At 36.8% G+C, this 23,825-nt stretch overlaps 1 protein-coding gene across 1 annotated transcript; it reads left to right on the forward strand.

Annotated features, from left to right (window-relative positions):
* Positions 1-4,553: 4,553 nt before the first annotated feature.
* On the forward strand, positions 4,554-20,963 carry LOC115924209 (ornithine aminotransferase, mitochondrial-like). The gene is made up of 9 exons (XM_030986109.1): positions 4,554-4,618; positions 10,248-10,467; positions 12,648-12,872; positions 13,528-13,751; positions 14,835-14,957; positions 16,878-17,006; positions 18,428-18,541; positions 19,913-20,057; positions 20,596-20,963. The coding sequence occupies exons 2-9, from the start codon at positions 10,278-10,280 to the stop codon at positions 20,757-20,759; spliced, it is 1,314 nt and encodes a 437-aa protein (XP_030841969.1). The 5' UTR covers positions 4,554-4,618; positions 10,248-10,277; the 3' UTR covers positions 20,760-20,963.
* Positions 20,964-23,825: the final 2,862 nt, after the last annotated feature.

Below are 23,825 nucleotides of genomic sequence, written 5' to 3' on the forward strand. Positions count from 1 at the left end.
TTAAACTTGTTCGAACTTCATCCAACCTAGCACCTCCTCTATACAGCTTAGCACCCCTCCATTGAGCCTTGGAAAAATAACTATATCTCCATCATTCAAACTTAATTGCACTAACTTCATCCAGCCTAGCACCCTCTCTATACAGCCTAGCACCCCCTCCATAATAGGCCTTAGAAATATTAACTCCATCTATCTCCATCATTTAAACTTGTTCGAACTTCATCCAACCTAGCACCCCCTCTATACAGCCTAGCACCCCCTCCATTGAGCCTTGGAAAAATAACTATATCTCCATCATTTAAACTTAATTACACTAACTTCATCCAACCTAGCACCTCCTCTATACAGCCTAGTATGTTGAGCATATCTTAAATTTCTCTTATGTTAATCTATCCACCTTCTTACTCTTTCCTACAGCGCATAGAGACATATTGTGATATGCGCTATATAAGTACCGTATGCTATTATTATTATTATTTGATAATATTGTTAGATCGTATTTATGCTGATTGTGCCATGATTACTAGGAAATTGATTTCAATACATTTACATACGTTTTTCGCCCAGATGTCATGGGCAAATTATTATTCCAAATTTGACAAAATGGAACATGCCTAAACAAACAAAAGTGAATCTTTGATAGGCCCCCCCCCCCCCCACATAATAAGGAAGATATTTTAAGAATTAGTGGCAAAGTTCTTTTGCAACTTCAAAATACTAGTAAGAATATTTATCAAAACATATATTTAGACAAAATACTTGATACTTGGAAATAGGCGCCGCTTTTCCGTTGACGGCAGCGGCGTCAACAGGTTAAGTTTTTGAATTTTTTAAAGTGTAAGTTCTTATTCACTGAAACATTGATTAAAGAGTTATCTAGAATCTCCAATGATGTGAGTACAATTTCAGGTCACAAAGTCAAGGTGAAAGGTCATTTCAGATTTAAACAATTAGACTGTTGTGGCATCATGATCAAACACTTAACCCGGGGTTAGGTTTTTGAATTTTTAACATAATTTTAAAAGTGTATAATCTTCTTCCATGAAACTTGAACATAGGGGTTGTAAAGTATCCCCAATCATGTGAGTAGAATTTAAGGTTGCAAAGTCAAAGGTCATTTCAGGTGAACAAACTTTGTCTCAAGTATGTTGTAGCATCAACATCAAAACTTGACCAAAGGTTAAGATTTTGAATTTTTATCATAATTTTGTATACATTCCTATTCCATGAAACTTGAACATAAGGGTTAATAAGTATCACCAACCATAGCTCATTAAATATGCAAAACACCTAATTATATATGTGAAATTGTGGTTTCTTGCCTATTAATATATAGTCCAATGTTCTGATGTATATAGGCCATTTGTACCCTGCGAGGGGATGCTACGCTTTGCGTTGACCTGTTTAATGTTATCATGATTTCAAAAGTGTTTGTTTAAATTCCATGAAACTTGTACCCAAGGGTTATCAAGTATCACAGATCATATGACACAAATTCCAGGTCACAAAGTCAAGGATATTTTAGGTCAGTAGACTTGGATTATGTTTTCACAACTTAATATGAGACTTAATAAATCAATTTTTGGTTTTTGTTCCTATTTCATTAAAGATATCAATCTTGGTAAAAATTAGAGTAAATAATTCCTTTGGTGATTCTAAGTCAATATTCACTTCAAATGCCGATTGTATTCAGAGGATTTCAATTTGGGGGGCCTGCTAACGGGCCACCCTGCCTATAAATAATGTCCTAACCTCAATTTTTAATCATATTTAATTGTGTAATGCAGGTGACACCGCCGAGAGCGTTTCCCCTGTTTTATATTTTTGCCCAGTTTTGGAACACTCCAATAATGCAACCAAAAAAAAGGACTCTGAAATTAATATGAAATATAACCTCAAATATTTATGTAAGATATTTTTCTGAATAGTAAAAGAATTGCAAGAAATATTTATGAAATAACTTTAAAAAATAGGGTTTTTCTCAGCATATTTTTGGAACCAAAAGCATAACAATTTTATGCATTTTGCAGGCATGCTGATTAGATGCAGTGCTTGCAAGAACCTTATAAACATACATAAAAAAGTAAAGGCAAGGCACACACAAAAAGAATAAAATGATGTCTTTATCATAGAAACACATATTATGATGCACGTAAAACAGGTGCAATCACTTCAGATGTATTGTGAGAATTGGGTGCAGGATAATAATCAATGAAATCTGCACGTTTTTGTGGAATATGAATGGTTTTAAAATTACACTAACTAATAAAAGGGGGACAATATACCTTCAAATATGCTTGTAGCTAGTTCAACTCCGAACACCACAAAAATGTTACTATTTGATTTTTTGTGTACTCCTTTTATTGAATTTTATTCATGCAAATCAGTCACCTAATACATGTACTGTATCTTTAAAATTAGACAATTATGCAGTCATGTTTTTTTTTTCTGTACATTGTTTTTTAAATAAAACAATACTTATAATCCAATTATTTGAAATTGATTTAATCCTTATATTATACTTTATATTTATTGTGCGTGGCTGGATGGTGTAGAAGGTGGTGTGAAGTGAAGATCTTTCTATCAATTGCATAATTGCTAGATCAATAATAATGATAATAATAATTGTTCTCCATTCACTTTAAACAAATTAGTGACATGTACACTTCACTCTGTCATAGTCAAATCCGTTGGGACTATAGAAATAATATAGATTTCACCTAGACAAAATCTGACTTGGGTAAAAAAAAAGCAATGGAAAATGAAGAGCAGGACTTTAAAAACCTTTGACTTACGATTACTTGACTGAGCAGAGTTGACTGTATGACAAAGTAAGATTCAACAAAATTTGAAGGGAAAGAAAACATACATGTAGTTGGCAGTCACAGGTTCGTTACAATAAATTACATATTTGAAAACTGGCAAGTGATTATGAGCAGTCTTGAACATTATATTTTTGTAATTTCGGTTGACCAAGAGTGCCAGAGTACAGGGTCAGATGATGAGAATGTTCTGTTGCCATATGTGAAATAACATGTTGGACTTAATTAACCTAGGGTGTGTGCTGGAGTGTGTTCGTTTGCAAAATCTGTGTACTTTTGTGCGAGGTATTATTCAAAGCTTTGAAAGTATTATGAGTATATCTTAATGAATACATACTCCAGTTAAAAATAACTTATTTGCTATGAAAATGGAAAAATGAAACACATCAGTTCGAGAAAACTCGACAACAATATAAAAACAGTTACCGGTATGATCCATTCAAGGTCTTTCAAAACCATTCAAAATTATCCATGCTGAACATGAATATGTATATTTGGAATAGGTATGTAGAAAATGTGGAAGCCAGGCAGTGTCATCACTTTGCAAATTTGTAATATTTAGAAATTCATAATTAGTTAATAATTTTCAGATATGTCTCTAATTTCACTTATTCAGTTACTGATTTTCTGACTTTTTAGAACGCAAATTACTTTGTTACCGGGATGACCCGTTTCTCAACTGATAACAAGTGAGGTGTATGGTAATGTAAGTCTTGAGAGGGAAAAGAAAAGTGCATGTATGATCCTGCATTACTGATTATGAAAGAATATCTTTAAAATCACATTTCAAATCCTTCACCTAGCTAGATATAATTGATGAAAGATATATGAAATTGGTTCTGTTAAATTACCCGTATACCAATAGCTACATATGGAGTTGTTGCTATATAGGGGCCAGGATATCGTTGGTGCAAGCTAGGTTGGACAGATACACATTATCGTAATAGCTAGGTCTGAAAACATGCAAGCTTAATGGTCGCTCTAGGCTGTATAGAGAAGGTGCTAGCATGGATGTAGTTCAAGTTTAAATGATGGAGATAGATGGATAGGCTCATTGGAGGGGGTGCAAGGCTGTATAGAGGGGGTGCTAGGCTAGCTAGCTGGATGAAGTTCGAAAAAGTTTAGATGATGGAGATAGATGGAGTTAATATTTCTAAGGCTCAATGGAGGGGGTGCTAGGCTGTATAGAGGAGGTGCTAGGTTGGATGAAGTTCGAGCAAGTTTAAATGATGGAGATAGATGGAGTTAATATTTCTAAGGCTTAATATGGAGGGGGTGCTAGGCTGTATAGAGGATGTGCTAGGTTGGATGAAGTTCGAGCAAATTTAAATGATGGATAGTGATGGAGTTAATATTTCTATTGCTCAATATAATTAATGGAGGGGTGCTATCAAGCTAGGATATATTATATATATGGAGTTACTAATATATGAGCGAGAACAATTAATGACTGAAGTTCTTCAAAATGAGACATATATATAGGTAGGTAGGTAGGTAGGTAAGTATATGTAGGTATATAGGTAGGTATATATATATAGTCGGGGTGTAGGTACGGCCGTACGTACAACAAAAATAGATTATAGAGGCGACAACGTTAACATAGATACCCGCTAAATGGTAAGGGGTAGAGTAGGCGTGGCGAGTTCGTAGCGAGTTCGTGACGTCATATACTCATGTTTATTCATGAGGCCGCAATACCGATACCTTGGCACCTTAGTACGCTACCTTTAGGGTACGGTGACGACATCTTCATCCTTTTTATTTCTCAGACACATGTCGCGCTGCCTTTGCCTTTGGTAAGTTGAAAGAGAAACTCGTTTATTACTTTTAAATATTAACTTGGCCATTGAATTTCTTGCAGTTGAGTTGCCTGAAATAGGAAAAGTAGATAATATATGAGATGTGCAATGGCCGATGCCGTCGATGACGCCGCTGCTTGTTTGTTGCATCAAGCCAGGCATCAAACTGAGTTCAAGCCAAAGCTAGCCACGGTTGTGATGTGGAGGGGGAGTTGTTGGGGTGTGACGAGGGAGCGGCGGGGGAGCGGCGGGGGAGTGGCTGGTGAGGGCCGAGGCTCATCGTCATCGAGATAATTCCCAATTTTTTTCTTTAGGGTGGGTCGATCTGGAAATGAAATCACTTAATCTTAAACTACAAATGAGCATGATGAATGCACCATTAGTCACCAGATTTATTGAATCTTAATCTGTTTTAAATTGCTTGAAAAGGCGAGATTGCATTGTACTCTGGGTAGTCTAGGCTAGCGCCACACATAGAGTAGATCTAGGGGCGCTGGTCCGAGAATAAGGATCGTCTTCATAAACGAGGATCGTCTTCATAGACACGGACCGATGCCTCCTCAAAAATAAGGACCGTCTACATTTTTGCAGACATTTTATATTTTTGATCGGTGCATTGGCTAGCCTTAAGGGCTCTCTCGAAATGTTTTTTTTTATGATATTATTTGAGAGAGCCTTAATTTGCTCCCATAGGGTCCCGTGGAGAGGAAGGTAAACAACATCTCAAATGTGTCCAAAATCCCACTTTCCCGCACCCGCCCAATATTGGACAGTGGCTTTGATGAATTTTATGTTAGGTGTAATCGTAATTACATCCTGAATTTACAAATCAGAGGTAAAAATAAGGAAATAATAGCAATTTTCTTACCAGACCGATACAGCTCAGCTCCCTTTTCACGTGTACCGTGTGAATTCACGATCTCTACACAATGGTGATGACCTCTGACTGGCACTTCGTAAATGTGCTGCTTCCGTATAATGCGCTGTATGAGTGTTATTCAGCGCATTATACGGAAGCATCACATTTACGAAGTGCCAGTCAGAGGTCATCACCATTGTGTAGAGATCGTGAATTCACACGGTACAAGTGAAAAGGGAGCTGAGCTGTATCGGTCTGGTAAGAAAATTGCTATTATTTCCTTATTTTTACCTCCGATTTGTAAATTCAGGATGTAATGACGATTACACCTAACATAAAATTCATCGAAGCCACTGTCCAATATTGGGCGGGTGCGGGAAAGTGGGATTTTGGACACATTTGAGATGTTGTTTACCTACCTCTCCACAGGACCCTATGGGAGCAAATTAAGGCTCTCTCGAATAATATCATAAAAAAACATTTCGAGAGAGCCCTTAAGGCTAGATTGGCGATACAAAAAACGGATTCTGCAATAATTTTCTTGATGCATTTTACATTGACTTTGTACAGAGACCTTCACATTATGAGCAATAAATCCTTGGGAAGACGGACAACCCATAAAAGTAGACGGTGAACTAGGGTTATTTTCCCCCGGGGAATTCATTTTTGGCATCGCCAGCACAGGCCGTTCTGTAACATGAAACCCCCAGAGCGCCGTTGAAAAAAAACGTCCTCGATAAAACATTTTGTCTGCATTTATGAGGATATCCTTGTTTTTGAGGACGATCTTCATTCTAGGACCAGCGCCCTATTTGACATACATGTAGGAGCATCACTATCCTGGGCGTGTAGTAAAAGCTGTGCTTTTGATTCTCAACATTTCAAACACCACTGTACAAAACTCAACTGATTTCACTCAAAATCGGTACTTTAGTGACAATTGGTGACACCTAAAAAGCAGTAAAATACATTTTTTTTAACTTACAGATGTTAAAAAGAATAATTTTAAAATTCAAATTGTAAGTCTAGTGTCGAACTTTGCTTACATTATTTTGACTTAATCTTTATAAAGTTTGTTTTAGAATGTAGGAAAGTGTATTTTTAAAGAGAGAGGGAATATGTGATACAATAGAATAATCTGTATGAAGCTTGCAATGTACAGCTGCATCGACATGACTGTGGTGTGTATATTTGTGCATACATGTAGATTCTAGGTCTAGGTCTAATAATACCTTCCTCACCGCAAGCATGCAGTGCTACAGTGCTGCATTAGCATTGACTCTCTATGCTTTGCTGGAGTGGGTAGCGCACCCAGTATTCGGTCCATTCCCAGTATTCGGTCAGACAGTCCTTTCAAGAGCTGTAACAATTTAAAAAATAATTTATGAGCCACAAAACTTGCACAAATCAGGCAGCTGAACAACTTTTCTTAACTCTCAAAATTAAATCAGATTTAGGGCCCTGGGAAGTTCTCCAACTTAGCTTGAAATTGGTCAGTGTCGCACAACTTTCTGCCCTTCCGCATTCTGTTAGCACATGCGCTAACTTGCATAGCCATATATACATGTAGAAGTCTATTGCGAAAAAACTACACATGTACATGTACGTGTGCTGTGGCAATGAATTTAGTATGTGTGTGAAGAGCAGCACTTTTGTGTTCGCTCCATCACAGCGAATTTGCAATGACGCACTTGCCGATGTGCAAGAGGTATTTATACGATACCCTTGCCATGCGGTATCGCTTGTTCAGTATTCGGTCAACGCATTGACATTCAGTGCTTTATCGCGCAATTGTGTGAAAATAGTGCGCAAATACGCTTCGCTCCTTGGCAACGGAGATACCACGCACAAATTGCGTGACCGAATTCTATTCAGCGCTACCAAATTCTGGGCAGAAAAATGCTCCGTCTTCTTTAGGAATTATTTTGCTTATCATTTTATATTTTAAGTGACTATAAAATTCTGTTAGAGGAATAAATTTCTTTTCTTTTGATGGGTAGATTGCCAAATAAAAGAGGTGAGAATTCAAAATATTAGCGATTTCCCCTTAAGTGACCGAATACTGGGCGCTCTAGGCCTAGATAGATGATCAAGAATCTAGATCTACCATTAGTCTACATGCCCTTGTCTGTCTCGTATCGTGCCCCTGACTTTGCATGGCATGTTACATGTACATGTATGTGCAAGTAGCCCCGGAAAAATAAATATTAATTTTTTCCCTGAAGATTAAGGAGGGCTAGTTAATGATATATGAAATATGATACTGTTCCTGATGATAATGAGCAAACATATGCGATTTATGTTACAAAAACACTTAAGGGAATGGGTGATTACATACGCATTTTAGGTTTCGCGTACATAAATAATTCTTCACATGGGCAAATGGTTCCAATTAAGGCTTGGTGATATCAATGTCACATTTCATATTATCACCAAGCTCCTTAGACTAAATTAGAAAGCATTTGCATGTGCGGGAGAGCCGCTAAAACAAACCTCAAATGTGGACTAACTACTCATTCCTGGGGGTGTTTCACAAAACTTTTCATCAGTGACAACTGACATATACTGAAATCCTTGCTTCTGATTGGTTATCAGCAGATTTGTCACTGATTTGTGTAACTTGTCATTGAAAAAAGGCTTTGTGAAACACCCCCCTGTATTGATGTACCTTGCAAACTAGCTTTGGAGTCTGCGTAAGGAGGACTCTTTTTACTCGCGCAACAGACTTCAAAATCGGCTAAGATTCTTCCAACAAAGAATGTGAAATTTGTTACTATCTAGAGTGATTAGAGCTTTGCTTACTTTCCACATGTTCCTGACAATAATGTACTGAATTCAACTGAGTGACATACAATTAATGTGCATCTTCCAAGAGTTTGCTTTGTTACTTGTTGTCCAAGTAACAGTATGTATCTGATTATGGTAATTTTGAGCAGTAGTTGTCTGTCAACTTGTGCTCTCGTAGTTTTGAAAAGTTTCTTGTTACGATCACTTATATTTGTTTGGGTTCGTTTCGGCATGCATTACAGCTAACGAAGTGCACTGCGCATCCTTTCCGTGACTAGTCTGAACTTGCCTTGCAACAGCTCTCAGTATCGAAACTTGTTGTGATTACCAAGTAATTTTCAGCTTTTAAAAGAAGCATGCAGAAAAATATTTGATCGGTATGTTTTTTTTAAAAGCTGTTTTATTTTTCTAACATTAATGTTTTTTGACCAGGGTTAGCATATTTCCCGGACGCCGGGAAATAAGCGGTATTTACCGGTATTTACCGCTTTTTACCGGTATTTACCACTTTTTACCGGGAAATACCGGGAAATATATTTTTCCACTCACTTGTTCATAGGGATTGTCCAATTTTTAACATAATAACAATGGTGGTGAGTATGGTTGCTCTTGTGTGTACTATGTGTGTGTGTGTGTGTGTTTGTCTATGTCTGTAATTATGTAATGCTGGAAAAAAATACAGGAAAAAGATACCAAATATACACCTAATCTAGATATGATGTTCTTCATTAAAGGGAACCTAAACCTTCATACTAAGTTACTTTTATTGTAAAGTTTAAGATATTTGAATTAAATTGGTGAAAAATTGAACAAAATCGGGCAAGGAATAAGGAAGTTAAAGCTTTTTTAAATGACTAGTCAATAGAGGGCGATATTCAATTTGGTGACATCATAAGTGGACAACTCTCCATGCCTATTGTACATCAAATTTCACAAGTCTTTCGTTTTTTTCCTATTTATTTGTGTTCTTGATCGGATTTCATAACATCTGAAGTAGAATATCATTTTGCATTCTATTATCTCAATCACAAGAAAGAAGGAAAAACATGAAATTTGATGTACAAAAGGCATAAAGAGTTGCTGGTCGAGGTTCATTATTTGCTGGTCATTTGAAATCACCAGATTTCAGCGGATTAACGCTTTCACAATGAAAAACTTCTCCATGACCATGTTTCTGCCCTTGCAATATCGCCTCCAGCTCCAGTGGACATGGCGCGGCAGCGTACACACGTACCGTTACTAACGGCGCAGTAGGCCTATAACCACTGCTGACGGTGGCACTGCACTGCGAGCTGAATCGGTAATAATAGGCCTACTCATAAAACAAGAAATCTTGCACGCTAATCTAAGTTCCATTTCATTGGTTTAAGGTTTGAAAATTGAAACTCAATATTGTGTTAAAGTTACAACAGAAAAGATAATCTTTATTTTATAATTCCACTGGGGCGATTTTTAATTTTGCAATCGCCCCCGTGAGCAACCTGACAGGGGCGATTATGTAGCTCACGGGGGCGAATCGCCCACCGCCCCCGTGTATTTTGAGCGCTGGGCATGATAATGGCACTAAACATCGCCTATCATGGATAAAAAGTAATGTCAAATGGGAGAATATATCAATCTGAGCCGAGGTACGCATGTGTTGAGTTATTTGATTGATAAAAAGGTCACTTTTAAGGGACATACTGATAATATGCGCTATTTATATAGGCACATGATTTTGGGACACCGGGTCCCGATCGGTGCAAAGTCATCAGGACTCGGTTTATAAAAGTCCCGACATGACTCAGGCCTAGATGCGATTGGCGGCTCACTAGAAAAATGTAAAAATGTGCATTTCTTAATTGTGGCGTTAAGGGAGTGTGGTTTTGAAAACTAAGTTATATTCTAAGAATGTTATGAGGGAAATGGAGAAAAAAAGAAAATGTTGTAAAATAGGTCCACATAAAATATCATTATCTGTTTGTTCTCTCTCTCGTATAGAATCCCTAATAAATTCAGAACCAACCAATCATGATGTCTAGGTATTGTGGCCGCTTTCTTCAGAGGACAGCTTCACAACAGCTAGTTCGATCCAAGTCCAGCGCTTCCAACCCATCAGCAGCTGGGGGCTACCTGACATCGGATCAGGTCTTCGAGAGGGAGTCCCGCTATGGTGCCCACAACTACCATCCCCTCCCGGTGGCACTGGCGAAGGCTAAGGGTGAGTCTTGAACTCTTGAAACCCAGTTTCATATAACTTAAAGGGGAAGTCCACTCTTATATTAAGTTGGTTTGAATAGAAGCAGAAAATAAGAGGAACAGGTCAGTGAAAGGGCGTGTTCATGCTTCACTTTTTCTGGCCAGAATCAGGCATCTGTTACGCGTTTAGTTTAAAACACGGTTGCGTCCATGCTTACTTTTGTAGAATCACCGAAAAACGGCGATCACGATCGCCGATCGTAAACTCACAAAAAGATGCGTTTACAATTTGTAAACGCGTTTAAATGGGGTCAACGCACTGACCTCTAGTGGGTCTACATAGCATGCACAGTCAAGCTTTGTGAATCCAGCTGGAAGGCCAATTAAGGCCACACAAGGAGAATTGCCTGGATGAGCCAGAGAAGTAAGCATGAACAGTGCACCCTGGAACTGCGATCACGATGAGCGTTTACGATGAGCGTTTCAGATCGCTCATTCTACCTTCAAAATCAAGCATGAACGCGCCCTTAGTTGGAGCAAGTCTATCAATTGGCTACGCAGACTTATCTTGCCAGCTCCTTTCCAATTTACTCTACATAAAATTTCATAAACTTTCATTTTCTTTTTCTTCTTTTTTCTTTTAGTACAGAGGAGATGGGAGGAGAGCTTGCAAGATACATCATAGTTTTTTAGTGAGATTGTGTTTTTTTCCTTTTTAAAACATACTTCATGCTATTCAGTAATTCTGTATCATCCTTTCCAGGTTGAATCCATCACATTCTTAGGTGTCTATATAGACAGTAAACTAACATGGAAAGTTCACATCAATTGTTTATGTAAGCTGTTGTAATTCTGTATCATCCTTACCAGGTCATATCAAAATAAATAACATAACTATCAACCAGGTTGAATCCACCAAATTCTTAGGTGTCTAAATAGACAGTAAACTAACATGGAAAGTTCACATCAATTATGTAAGCTGTTGTCACGGAACTCCAGTGTAATGAATAAATTGAAACCTTTTGTACCTCCTCATGTCATGCTTGTACTATACTTTTTTCAACGCAATAATTCTACCGGTATACATTCTTCTTACCCTACTAGACAGACAAACCATTTTCTTCTCCCTCGAACTTGCCCGGTTTTTACTAACAAAACAATTATTTTTACTGGTCCCAAACTCTGGAACAGCCTGAATAACGAACTCGTTGAAGCCCCTCCATTAATTCATTTAAACAAAAGCTCAGGTGTTTCCTTTTGAGTAAGTATGTATAAAAGTAATGTTGATGTCGCGCTGGATCATACAGGTGGTTCTACAGGTGGTTATACAGACTTTGTTTTTGTTATTTAACAAAACCATTAATTTCATCAGTTTGCTTTCTCTTCTTCTTCCGCTTCTTTTTCATCTTCCTCTTCTTCCTCTTTCTTCCTCTTTCTTCCCTTCTTCACCTTCTCCTACTTATCATTATTATATTATTCTCTTTACTCTTTATTTCTATTTTTCTTTTCTTCTCAAAGTCACTCTCCGTGTACGTCTCTAAAATCTCATACTATACTACTCCGTTTTTCACCTCCTATGAAAAAATTCAGACCTACTGTATTGTGTTACTCAGTACGGGAGCCTATTCACATACAAGCTATGCTTTTTATTTAGGCTCCCCACATTTAACATTGTTGTACCTTGCCCGTAATATCTACAATAATTTCAAAGTTTCGTACTTATTTTCCATACATTATATTTGATTTGAAATCTTTAATTTTTCTTATTTTTTCTTCTTGTGTGAAATCTACTTTTATAATAATTTACAAAGAATAATTAAAAAAGAATATAAACTGTTTTTCTATGTTAAATGTGGAATAAATAAAACTTCAAACTTCAAAGTAATTATACATTCCACAGTAGGATGCCAAAGTGATTTACAAGCTTACGCTATATTGCCTTTACTTGTTTGTTTTTCTCAACCGGGATATCAAAATGTTTTGACAAGTGTGTGTGTGTGTGCGTGTTTATGGGTGCATGAGTGCGTGCCTGTTTTGTAGTTTTAAGATGATATTATATTTTATATTGCTGCTTTTACTCTGTTAATTTTTCAGAAAAAACAATAAAAACAGAAAGAAAAAATAAAATAAAAAAAAAATAAAAAAATGTTTTGACAATGTAGAAGAAAAAATCCCTGACAACACTCTGATTTTTGTTTACAGGTGCCAATGTGTGGGACGTTGAAGGGAAGCGCTACCTGGACTTCCTGAGTGCCTACAGTGCGGTGAACCAGGGTCACAACCACCCCAAGATTGTCAAGGCCATGCAGGAACAGTCCCAAGTCCTGTCCCTGACATCCAGGGCCTTCTACAACGATGTCCTGGGAGAGTATGAGGAATACATCACCAAAATGTTTGGATACGATAAAGTGCTTCCCATGAACACAGGTAATAGGATATGCCGTACAGCGTTCAAAGAGGTTTCTTTTTCTTTTTCAAAACAGGGGATTATTGTTTTAGCACATTTAGCTCATATTTAAGCTTAGAGGTTTGAATTAGAATTGTTGAACAATTTGTAATCCTATTTTGTTTTCTTTGACTTTTCATGAATAAATCTTATACAATGTATACTTTCAGCAGTTATTCTGAAGAACAAATTTATTTCTTATTTCTACCCTTCCCCAGTTAACGAGTAAAGAAAGGGAATAGAATATCACACTCTATCGTGCATGACACTCTTTTTGTCCCTTTACTTTAGTAGATTCCCCTTCTTTTCAATGTAAAACTTCTCATCGAACCACTGTGATTCTACAACACATTACTCCGGGCAATTGCTCATTGTTGATTTCCTACAGTAACTGAATTCCTCACTTCATCAACTCTAGACTAACCACTATACCTAACTTTTAGCCTAGCCCTATAATACCGAACCTAAATCCTTAACCCTACTTTGACGACAGAAAAGCTTGAAACAAATGTTGCAGGGCAAATGTCCTGTCACAAAACTTGGTACTTTTGTTGAAATGGAAAATCTACAATCATATCCACTACGGTACTTTGTTTACTATAAATGTCTGACTTATAATATCCTGATTGCTTCCAGGTGTGGAGGGAGGCGAAACAGCCTGCAAGCTGGCCCGCAAATGGGGCTACAAGGTGAAGGGCGTGCCCAAGAACACGGCCCGAATCCTCTTCGCCGAGGGCAACTTCTGGGGTCGAACCCTGGCTGCTGTATCGAGCTCGACAGACCCAGACTGTTACGAGGGTTTCGGACCTTACATGCCTGGGTTTGACATCATTCCATATAATGATCTTGGAGCCTTAGATGTAAGTTTGTCATTATTATCTTCATTATTATCTTTACCTCATATTTGCCTATATTATTATCTCATACCTGCCAACCCTTCCGAATTATCCAAAATATTCTCATTTTCTGAATTTTTAATATTTTTTTAAAGCCAAATTTAGCTTGTTTTGTCATGTGCCGCAATTTGAGAGTTTGCGTATAACGTGCATTGAATGGCTGCACGGTCGAGCAGCAACTTTTTGTTCGCTCTTTTGTTCAGATTTAGCACGTATTTCCACTTACACTGCCGCAAGATACATGGCCATGGTAAGGCCATGTGGACGCCTGTTAAGGGTACAGATTTCTTTTGCTAAAAATTCCTATTTCTTATTTTCAAATGTTGGCAGGTATGTTATCTTTATCTTAAATTTATTTCATTTTGTTCCCCCTTTATTAGCCGACTTACCAAGAAATAGGGGGGAGGGGACATAATTTAGCATTTAGAGGCCAAAACGTACTTTAACTTCTTACAGTACTAAATAAGGTAATCATTACCGGTATACCGTAAGCTAACATGGTCCAGTTTTAAAGAAGAGTATACTTTTATTTCATAATTAGGAATATTAGTGATGATAATATTATTTGGCTACTTGATATGACAAACTGCGCTTTTTATCATTAAATTGAATGATAGAGACATACATTGTACATGTCGGGTGCTACCAAAGATAAGATATCAATTGAATAACAACAAGTATAGACACAGCTGTTTAGATTAGATAGTCTTCACCTCTGTTGCTTTGTATAGTATTTGCATTAAAGATAGAATTACGTATATGTAATGTTATGGAAAAAAGTTCAAAGTAATTTTGCCCTGCAGACTTCTTACATGTATGACCATGTGATAGTCCAATAGTTTCCAGTAATTTTTTTTCGTTCAACCCAAAGCAGTCCATTTTTTAAAGGTCTAAATTAATTATCTTTTTCTCCTCAAATTGGCACTGCTTATTATTATCAATAGGCATTTTCATTTTCTATTTTCATTTCCTTTTCTTAATATTGTAATTCAGTGTATTCATGTAAGAATTTTGATTCCCCCCCCCCCCGCCCATTTCTTTGTATAGAAAGCCACACAGGATCCAACTGTTGTTGCGTACATGGTGGAGCCGATCCAGGGTGAGGCGGGCGTCAGGGTACCTGATGCAGGGTATCTCCAGGGCGTCAGAGACATCTGCAGTAAGAACAATGTGAGTCACCAATTCAGAAAACCTTGACATCATAGTTACAGAGTTCAACATTGTGTGACTTTGAACATTAAGGCCTGAATTCACAAAGGAGGTTTAGATTTAAACCATGGTTTAAACCCTCATTAACATAATCCATGGTTTAAAATTTGCGCACATTAAGCATACCTTGCCTAGCATGCGTCTACTATTGGGCCTCTGACTGTGTTGCGCTTATGTTGCACTAATTTTAGACTGGGTTATGTAAATGAAGATTTAAACCTCCTTTGTAAATTCCGGTCTTAGTGTGTGTTAGAATCCAGAAAAAGTGAGAAAATTATGCAGAAAGGACTACCAAATAGTTTACAGACATGTTTAGAAGTCACTTTTAATCTTGTGCAACATGAATTGTTACCATTTTATTTTTGCCAAACAATTGTTGACATAATTTCTAAGGAATATGAGATTTAAAGCTTGAGGTAGCTCATGGACATGATGATAGTTTGTCAATAACCCATGTTATACAACACCTACGTGGATCCTTGTCATTTGATTGGAGGATTGTTGGTCACATGATATTCAATAGATTTTATATTGGACGGTCGTGCATTTTTGGTTATATGCAGACTGCATACCTCTCAGCCGTGCGCGCCCGTATCCCTGCGTGTTTCTGACGCGAAGGCAATCTGAATGTAAGCGAGAAGGCTTGACTCTTTAATTTATCTTTAATATAAGGAGTAAAGCATAATTTGTTGATTAACGTTCTATTAGATCTTCTTCAATGTTGTATAAAACAAATAATGAATGTTTTTCATTCGTTCAATGGTGCAAATATTTTCATTCGTTGAAAGATTAACAATAATTCTATTCAACTCGGCTGACGCCTCGTTGAATAGAATGTTAATCTTTAAACCCATGAAAATATTCGCACTATTGAACTCATAACCATTCATTATTTGTATACTATTACATATGTTTCTGTTTGTTTATTTCAGATATGACTTTGTAAATAATTTTTTGCAATAGAAGAAAATACCAGTGATACTAGTTTGAGGAATAAAAATTGAATTAGGCCTGTTAGTTCATTGTTTCCTAGTTGGCTTGCTATGATTGATTTGGAATTATGATCAGAGGCAGTCATTTTGATGCTCTTTGACTGCGTTTAAGCGACACTTTTTCACCCTAGAAAAGCGGTTGTCAAAGACGTTTAGTTTAAAACACGGTTGCATTTTAGCAAATTTTTTTTTTGTCGTAAAAATAAACGTGTTTCAAAACGCTTGAACGATCTCCCACAGTGACAGTGTTTTTGTAACAGCGTTTTGATTTGTGATTCATGTGTGTGTGTGATTCTAGCTTTAAAAAATTTGCTTGAACGCACCCTTACCGCTATTCGTAATACCTTGCAGCTGTGTCTGTAGACAAAGCCAACAGCAAGCTACTTCCACTATACCGGTACTCAGATTTCATGTCATGTCATATGAAAGGAAGTGTGTTCACAGACAAAAGGCTATAACACTCTACAAATATCCAACTTAGACCCAAGAAATGATAAACTGTTTTAATTTAAAGCATGAATTTAGGATATATTCCTTACAATATTTTAAGCCCTCAGTGACGACTCTATGGAATAAAATAAAATTAAATTCTTTGCTAAATCAACATTTTTGTTGTTTATACTGTACATGTGTAAATGAATAACAAACGGATGTTACAAAAATATCTACATTTAACGAACCTCCTTACCATACATTAGGATCTGTGCGGTATAAAATATAGATTTTTGACTTGCACTACTCTAATTGTAATTTTTTTTTTTTTTAATAATGATTAGACAACACAAGTCACCCTTAATTACAGGTCTTTGGCTCACTTTCTCCTTCTCATAACCCCAATGTTTTCATAGCATTTATATCTTAATTTGCATATTTTATTTTGCATGTAAAGGTTCTCTTTATTGCTGATGAAGTCCAGACAGGCCTCGCCAGGACAGGAAGACGTCTCTGTGTTGACCATGAGAATGTTCGTCCAGATATGGTCATCCTAGGCAAGGCTCTCTCAGGAGGCATGTATCCTGTAAGTCAACAAACCTCTTAGAATTATCCAGAAGACTTTTTAGGGCTGATTATTGTAACCCTTTCAGTTTTTTACCTAGATATTTTTTTTTTTTTTTTTTTTTTTTAATTCTTCTCAATTTTCCAATGACATAGTAAGGGTTCAGAACAGAGAGTTACCATTTAAAAGTATGTACTATCAACACACTTGTGTTGTAACACATTTAGAGAAAATCCCTCTTCTAAATTCTTACTCGAGACAAAATGTAAAAAAAGAATTCAAAAGCAAACTGATGAAAGCTGAAAGATTGACAATTAGTTTTGACCGGTATAAAAGTGCTTTTTACAGGCCTTCCTTATTCTTTGAAAATGAGAATTACATGTGTAGCCTTTCAATAGACCAGTTCGTAGTTAATAGCACATGGTTCAGATGACCCCAAATATCCACATATCTTTTAAACATACTGGTAGATAAATCCAACTCTGTGCCTTTGGAATAATGCACAGCTAAAGTGATTCTTTGTTTGCCCTCTTGAACGGATTACTTCCACCTGTGTTCAATAGAATGCATCACAGGTGCATGCTTGAGTAATGATTACGTAACTTTCATGAGCATGTATCTAGTATTAGTCTCACTCTCAGTGGATTTTACAATTTTGTATAAGTGACCTTTATCTGCACAGGAGCAGATTGTATCTACGAACTGGTCTATTTGATAAGCTTTGATGAAAGAAGTAGGTCGCATAGCTTTTCAGCAATATTTGATTGACAGGTTGTATATTACACAGGAAATACCAAAGGTGTGAAATACACACACAGGTATGAAATTGACTTAATCACTATGTAATTTACAAACATGAAATGTGCAACAATAGCAAGGTTGTATATTACAGGAGATAAGAAATCTACAAGTATGACTTGGTGAGTGATTTCTTGATTAAAATGTGTAAACAAGGAGGAATGTAATTAACAATACATTAGTGAGCCCTCTTTGTTGTAACATGAGAGAGGCGAAAGTTAAAAAGGTCATTTCAAAGCAGAATTAAATCTATGAACTTGTTTCTGAAGTATGGTTTCTTTTAATGTGAAAATACGACATTACTAGACATTTATGTGGTATTTTATTCTGTTGCATGGTTCCTGTTACATGGAAAGAACTTTGTAAATGACTTTGTCTTCCAAGTTTCTGAATAGGTAATAATGATGGTAATCATTTTAGCACAAAAGGTACCATGGAGAAATATATCACCTGTGCTAATTTATTCAAGATAGTGATAGTATCCCAAGTGTGTGGATAACTTCAAAATATTCAGATTTGATCTGAGTGTAAATATAGAAGGAATTTTAAGGTACATGTACTTTTCCCCACGTAATGGGTATAGGTCAAATTACGTCCATTGCTGCTAATTTTCATCATTGACTGTAATTTGATACATGTTGCAGGTGTCAGCTATTCTAGCCGATGACGAGATAATGTTGACCATCAGACCAGGAGAGCATGGATCTACATATGGAGGCAACCCACTCGCCTGCAAGATTGCTATGGCTGCACTCGAGGTAAATCAAGCCTCTTAAAGAGAAGGTTGAGTTCTGGGAAGAGGTGAACAATAATTTATGAGCGTTATTATGCAAGGGTGGAAGAAGATCAGATAAAACATGTTCTCTGAAAAGCATGGCTCTTCAAATGCCTTCATATTCTAAATATGGCATGTAACATCGTAAAAATCGGGATGGATTTTTACGCCACGTGTCCGTTTAGTCCCATATACATCCTTCTGTGTACAGTGCTTGTAACTTTACCAAGACTTGGTCAAATTTCTTATCATTTTGATGATTCCAGAACCTTGCAATACACACAACTACTTATATGCTAGATGATCAACCTATTTTGATTGATTCCACACCGTTTCTTTCACAATGCAATTGCATGACCAGAACTCAACTTCATCTTTAACTCTAATAGCAGGGCTCCACGTTAAAGGCCTATTCAAATATAAAGTGGTAAACACAATATGGTTGTCTGTATTGAAATTCTAATCTTAGTTTACTAAGGGCCTATGTAAAGTTTCAAAAGATGTGGGGTTTTAAGTTGAAATTTTGATGTCTATGTACATTACCATGTTCGTTTGAAGCCCTGCACACAAAATTAAGGATGCTATGGTATCATATTCTTAACTATGTGTAACAATATATCAGACTAATTGACCTATATACCTTCTCCAATTACCTCCCAAGTATTTTCTGCTCTTTCATAATTTAAAGAAATAATGAACCAATTTGAATGAAGATTACACCAAAATATCAACACAAAATTGGCAAATGGGAATTTTCACCCAAAAGTAGTGATTATAACTCCATGTTGCCAATCTATAAACTTTATATGTTATTTCTGATTAAATCTCTTGTCTTCATTAACAGAATTATGTACAGAAACAGAAATAGACTCAAATTTCCAATGGCATTTGCACTTTCTGTCCATGCACGATTTGTAATTCAGAGCATTTTGGTTCAAAAGATTGAATTCAAACATCACTGAACCCCCCTTTGTAGAGGTGTCGTGGTCGAGTGGAAAGGTCACCAAACTGTCAATCACAAGGTCCACGGTTCGAGTCCCACCGCAGGACTAATGTCCTTTGGCAAGATATTGATCTACATTTGCCACTTTCCACCCAGGTGTTAAATGGGTACCCAGTAGGATGCGAAAGCCAATATATTATGCTTATTGCTTAGTAAGTTGAGCCTAGTAGCTCTTGCTGGAAAGCTCCCCAGGGAGTGGAGAAAGTGCATACATTGTGTGCGGGCAAGAAAGAATCCGATGTCTGGGGTAATAACTTTAAAGCGCTTAGAAACTTGGATGTTGCAGATGTATTGAGCGCTATATAAGCAGAAATATTATTGATATTATTATTTGTTGTTGATTGCTCCTAGGTGCTTGAGGAGGAGAAGCTAGCAGAGAATGCGGAGCGTCTTGGGAAGATTGTACGATCGGAGCTAAGCACCCTAGACAAGAACATTGTGACGTCAGTGAGAGGCAAGGGTCTTCTCAATGCTGTCATTATCAAGGAAACACCACGTAAGTAATGACTTATCCCGTAGAAATTGTTTCGACGTCGGTCTATCTATCTATCTTATGGGACGTTGCATGAAAGTCGCAGTCAATTGCAAATCCCCCAAATCAGGCGTAAGTCTTGCGATTAATTGCACATTTGCAATTGATTGCAACTCAACTTTCTTGCAACGCCCCATTAGTAAGAGAGAGAGAGAGAAAGGGGGGAGAATAAAAGCTAGATTTAGTTAACTTAATTCAATTGTTAAAAGTTTGATCCTAAAAAATCCTAGGAAATTTAGGAGACTTGTGGGGCGTTGCAATCGATTGCAAACATCAGTTGCAAATTTTGCAACATGCAATCAATCGCAACTTTCTTGCAACGTCTCATTAGTCCTATAGCTTGGAGGCCGTTGGGATGACAGTGAAATGGACCTTGAGACACAGGCTGTCCATGAATTCCTGTCTTCAACATTAGTGATATTCCTATCTTCCTGCTGTTGTTACATGTAAGTTGATTACATATTTTTTCATGCTGACATGTTCCTCATTACCTTTCCTCTAGAATACGATGCATGGCAGGTGTGCTTGCGTCTCCGTGACAACGGTCTCCTGGCCAAGCCCACTCATGGTGACATCATCAGACTAGCCCCGCCCCTCAACCTGTCCGACGCTGAACTGCATGAGAGCCTCGACATCATCAAGAAAACCATCCTCTCCTTCTTGTAAAGGACTTAACCGCTATGCTTTACTTCTGGGTTGGGTTTCACAAAACTCTTGCTAGTTTAACATCAACAAGATCCCATTTGAATGTATGCAATGAAATTAACATACATTACAATGGGATGCCCGCAGCGCTCAAAATACACGGGGGCGATGGGCGATTCGCCCCCGTGAGCTCCATAATCGCCCCCATCAGGTTGTCCACGGGGGCGATTTCAAAATTAAAAATCGCCCCCGTGGAATTATAAAATAAAGATTTTCAGCGAATTGAATAATATTGAAAAGGATGCAATTCATAGTTGTACTCGATAATACTCACTTAACATATTCTCTCTCTCTCTCTCTCCCTGTCTTGCAGAAAGAAAATATGAAAATAATATTTTGCCTTGATTAAGAAATTGAAAATTTTATCAGTATTAAACAGGGAGAAGGAAAGGGGAGGAAATTGATCAAAACAAACATTGAAGAATCCAATTCAGTGTTCATTCGTGATGCATAAGAATGAAAGTACATTAAAAGGTGAAATAATAAATTGAAGTGCGATGATAAATCAATTCTTTGACGTTGATTGATTGAATAAAAAATAATGAAACAATATGGTCTGAAGGTCATATATCTTCGAATATTAGAAAGTTTCATCCACCATCGTGTTTTGCAATTTAATTTTAATGCGGTGACTTGTCGGTTACGAGCAGAAGGTCATATCAGGCTTCTATATTCTATAATACTATCAACAGATTTCTGGATAGAGACACTTCGTCGCATCAAGCTACGAGAATTTTACTCGAACACCGCATCAAAATTCTTTTCACCCTTTTTTTTCTTCTTCCTCTTTTTTGGTCCCTTTTAGCTCTCCTTTTTTCCTTTTCCTTCCTTCTCTCTCTTTCTTTTTAGCGGGGGTGGGGGAGGCAAAGGCCTTTTGCCCCACCCCCATCCGCAACTTGTTGGCAGGAAAATTGCAATTTTTTTTTTTGCCGATTGGGGCACTGTAAGGCCTGTTGTTGGTCTGTTTGGTGTGACTGAATTATAAGTGTAAGTGTACTGAGTTTATCCAAAGAGTATCGGAGCATGGTCATTGGGATAGGAAGATAGGAGCAGGGTGGCTCTAAGATTGTAAAGGAATAAATCACCTAATACCTTCACTGAGGGAAGTGGTAGGGCATCTTGAAACTCACAAATCATGGTAAAACAATTGCATGAAAGACATGCTCATTTTTGCCTGTTTTCTTGAAAATGTACTAAATAGGGCCATATACTAAGCCTTACCAAATGTAAGAATAGAATTAAGATTGATTGAAATTATATATTGTCTGCTGATAGCTGGTAAAATTATGAGAGTCATACTTTTCCGACTCTCTCTCTCTAAGAAAAGCTTCTGTCATCTGATTTGAAAGTTCCTGGGTGAATACGGTCACAGTATAAAAGGAATACATTTATATGGCAATATTCATAGTGTTATGTGTACATTATTCATACATTATAGATATATATCGTATAATTGTTGGTCCGATAAAGTTCCATTTAGTTTATTTTTTCCTTAGCAGCTGGTGGCAATTTGTAGCATGAAAACATTTATTCAACTTTTATCATATTGATGCTGCACTTAAGATCAACATTTCTCTTTTGGGCTCACATGAGAAGGTATGATCCGATTTGTACATTACAGTTTGGGTTGTGTGGTTGCTTTTTCCTTTTCTCCTTTTTTTTTGGGGGGGGGGGGAGAGTTGCCCCCCCCCCCCCTTCCCCCTCCCTTTAACCTGAAATACATGTAGTCAGATATGTGACTGTATTGCTATATACAAGCCAACAATTCATGCTAGAAATTCACTGAAATCAATTACATTTTAATGGCATTGAAAAACCCTGTATCAGGGTTTGCAACATTTATTTGAATCATTGATTAAAAATTATATTCCTATTAAAGAAAGGAAAGTTTATATACAAAAAAAAAGAATCAGTGATTTAAAGGCACACTGTCCTACTTGTAGCTACTTGCTCCCTCTATATGGAAAACTTCCCAAATCGGTGCCTGTTGGTCCCCCATGATCCTCTTTTTCTGATGTTAAATGAGAGCTGAGTTAATGAGATAGCCACCTGTCACAGTGACCTCGCTGGCTCACTGGGTGGTCTAATCCCTTTTAGCTGAAGTAGTAAAGCCTCCCTTTAAAGCAATGTAATTATTTCATAACTTTTAGTTTTAAAAGTATGTTTAGTAGAGATTGTATTAAGTAAGCTCTTCATCTGAAATAGAAATTAGATTATTATTGAAAGGTTAATGAAACCTTAAACTATGTCAAAGTTCAAAAGTGTTATGGCACAATGCATTTTTTTATATAGAGGTAAAAAAAAATAAACGTTTCATTTGCCTTTTACTTTATTTCTCCTGCTATTTATTTACATTTTTTCCATAGTGATATGTGTGCTCTTAACTTACTCATTAGAAAACAAACCTAAGTTTTCACAAATCGAATTTAGGCCAGCATTTTAGAAATACATAGGCTGAAATGATTTAAGAATTTTTAAAGTAGAAATATGGATATTACTCTGAAGGCTTTCAACAGGGATGCCATTTGTGTTGCTATTACTTTCTAACATATCTGTATTCAGGGATATACAGAGTAATATATAGAGAACTTCAAATTTGCTTGGATACAGGGGGCAGACTTATTAGAACCTTTAGGTAGCTCTGCATTTTTGGCTGCTTTGTTTTTAGAATTATGTTCTACGCTAAATCTTTGAATCTGCACATCAATTTTGCTTCTTACACTTCTTACACAAATTAAGATATATTTTTTGGTAAAAATACATGTATATTAATTTAGTACTCAGTATATTTCACTATAATTCCATTGTACTTTACATGATCTTGCTTGTACATGAATTCATGTCAATAATAAATTTTATGTGATTGGCTAAAATTGTCCATGTTGCAAGTTTTCCCTCTTTGTGAAGTGGTGGGTGTGAAAAACAACTTGTATCAATTTTTTTATACAGGATTTGCATAAATTGTGTTAATGATAAATGTCCATTTGCCGAGAGTCAAAAGGGCAATCCAACCCTTGTAATAAGTTC

Source organism: Strongylocentrotus purpuratus, unplaced genomic scaffold (genome assembly GCF_000002235.5).
Source record: "Strongylocentrotus purpuratus isolate Spur 01 unplaced genomic scaffold, Spur_5.0 spur5_scaffold_15, whole genome shotgun sequence".
NCBI lineage: Eukaryota > Metazoa > Echinodermata > Echinoidea > Camarodonta > Strongylocentrotidae > Strongylocentrotus > Strongylocentrotus purpuratus.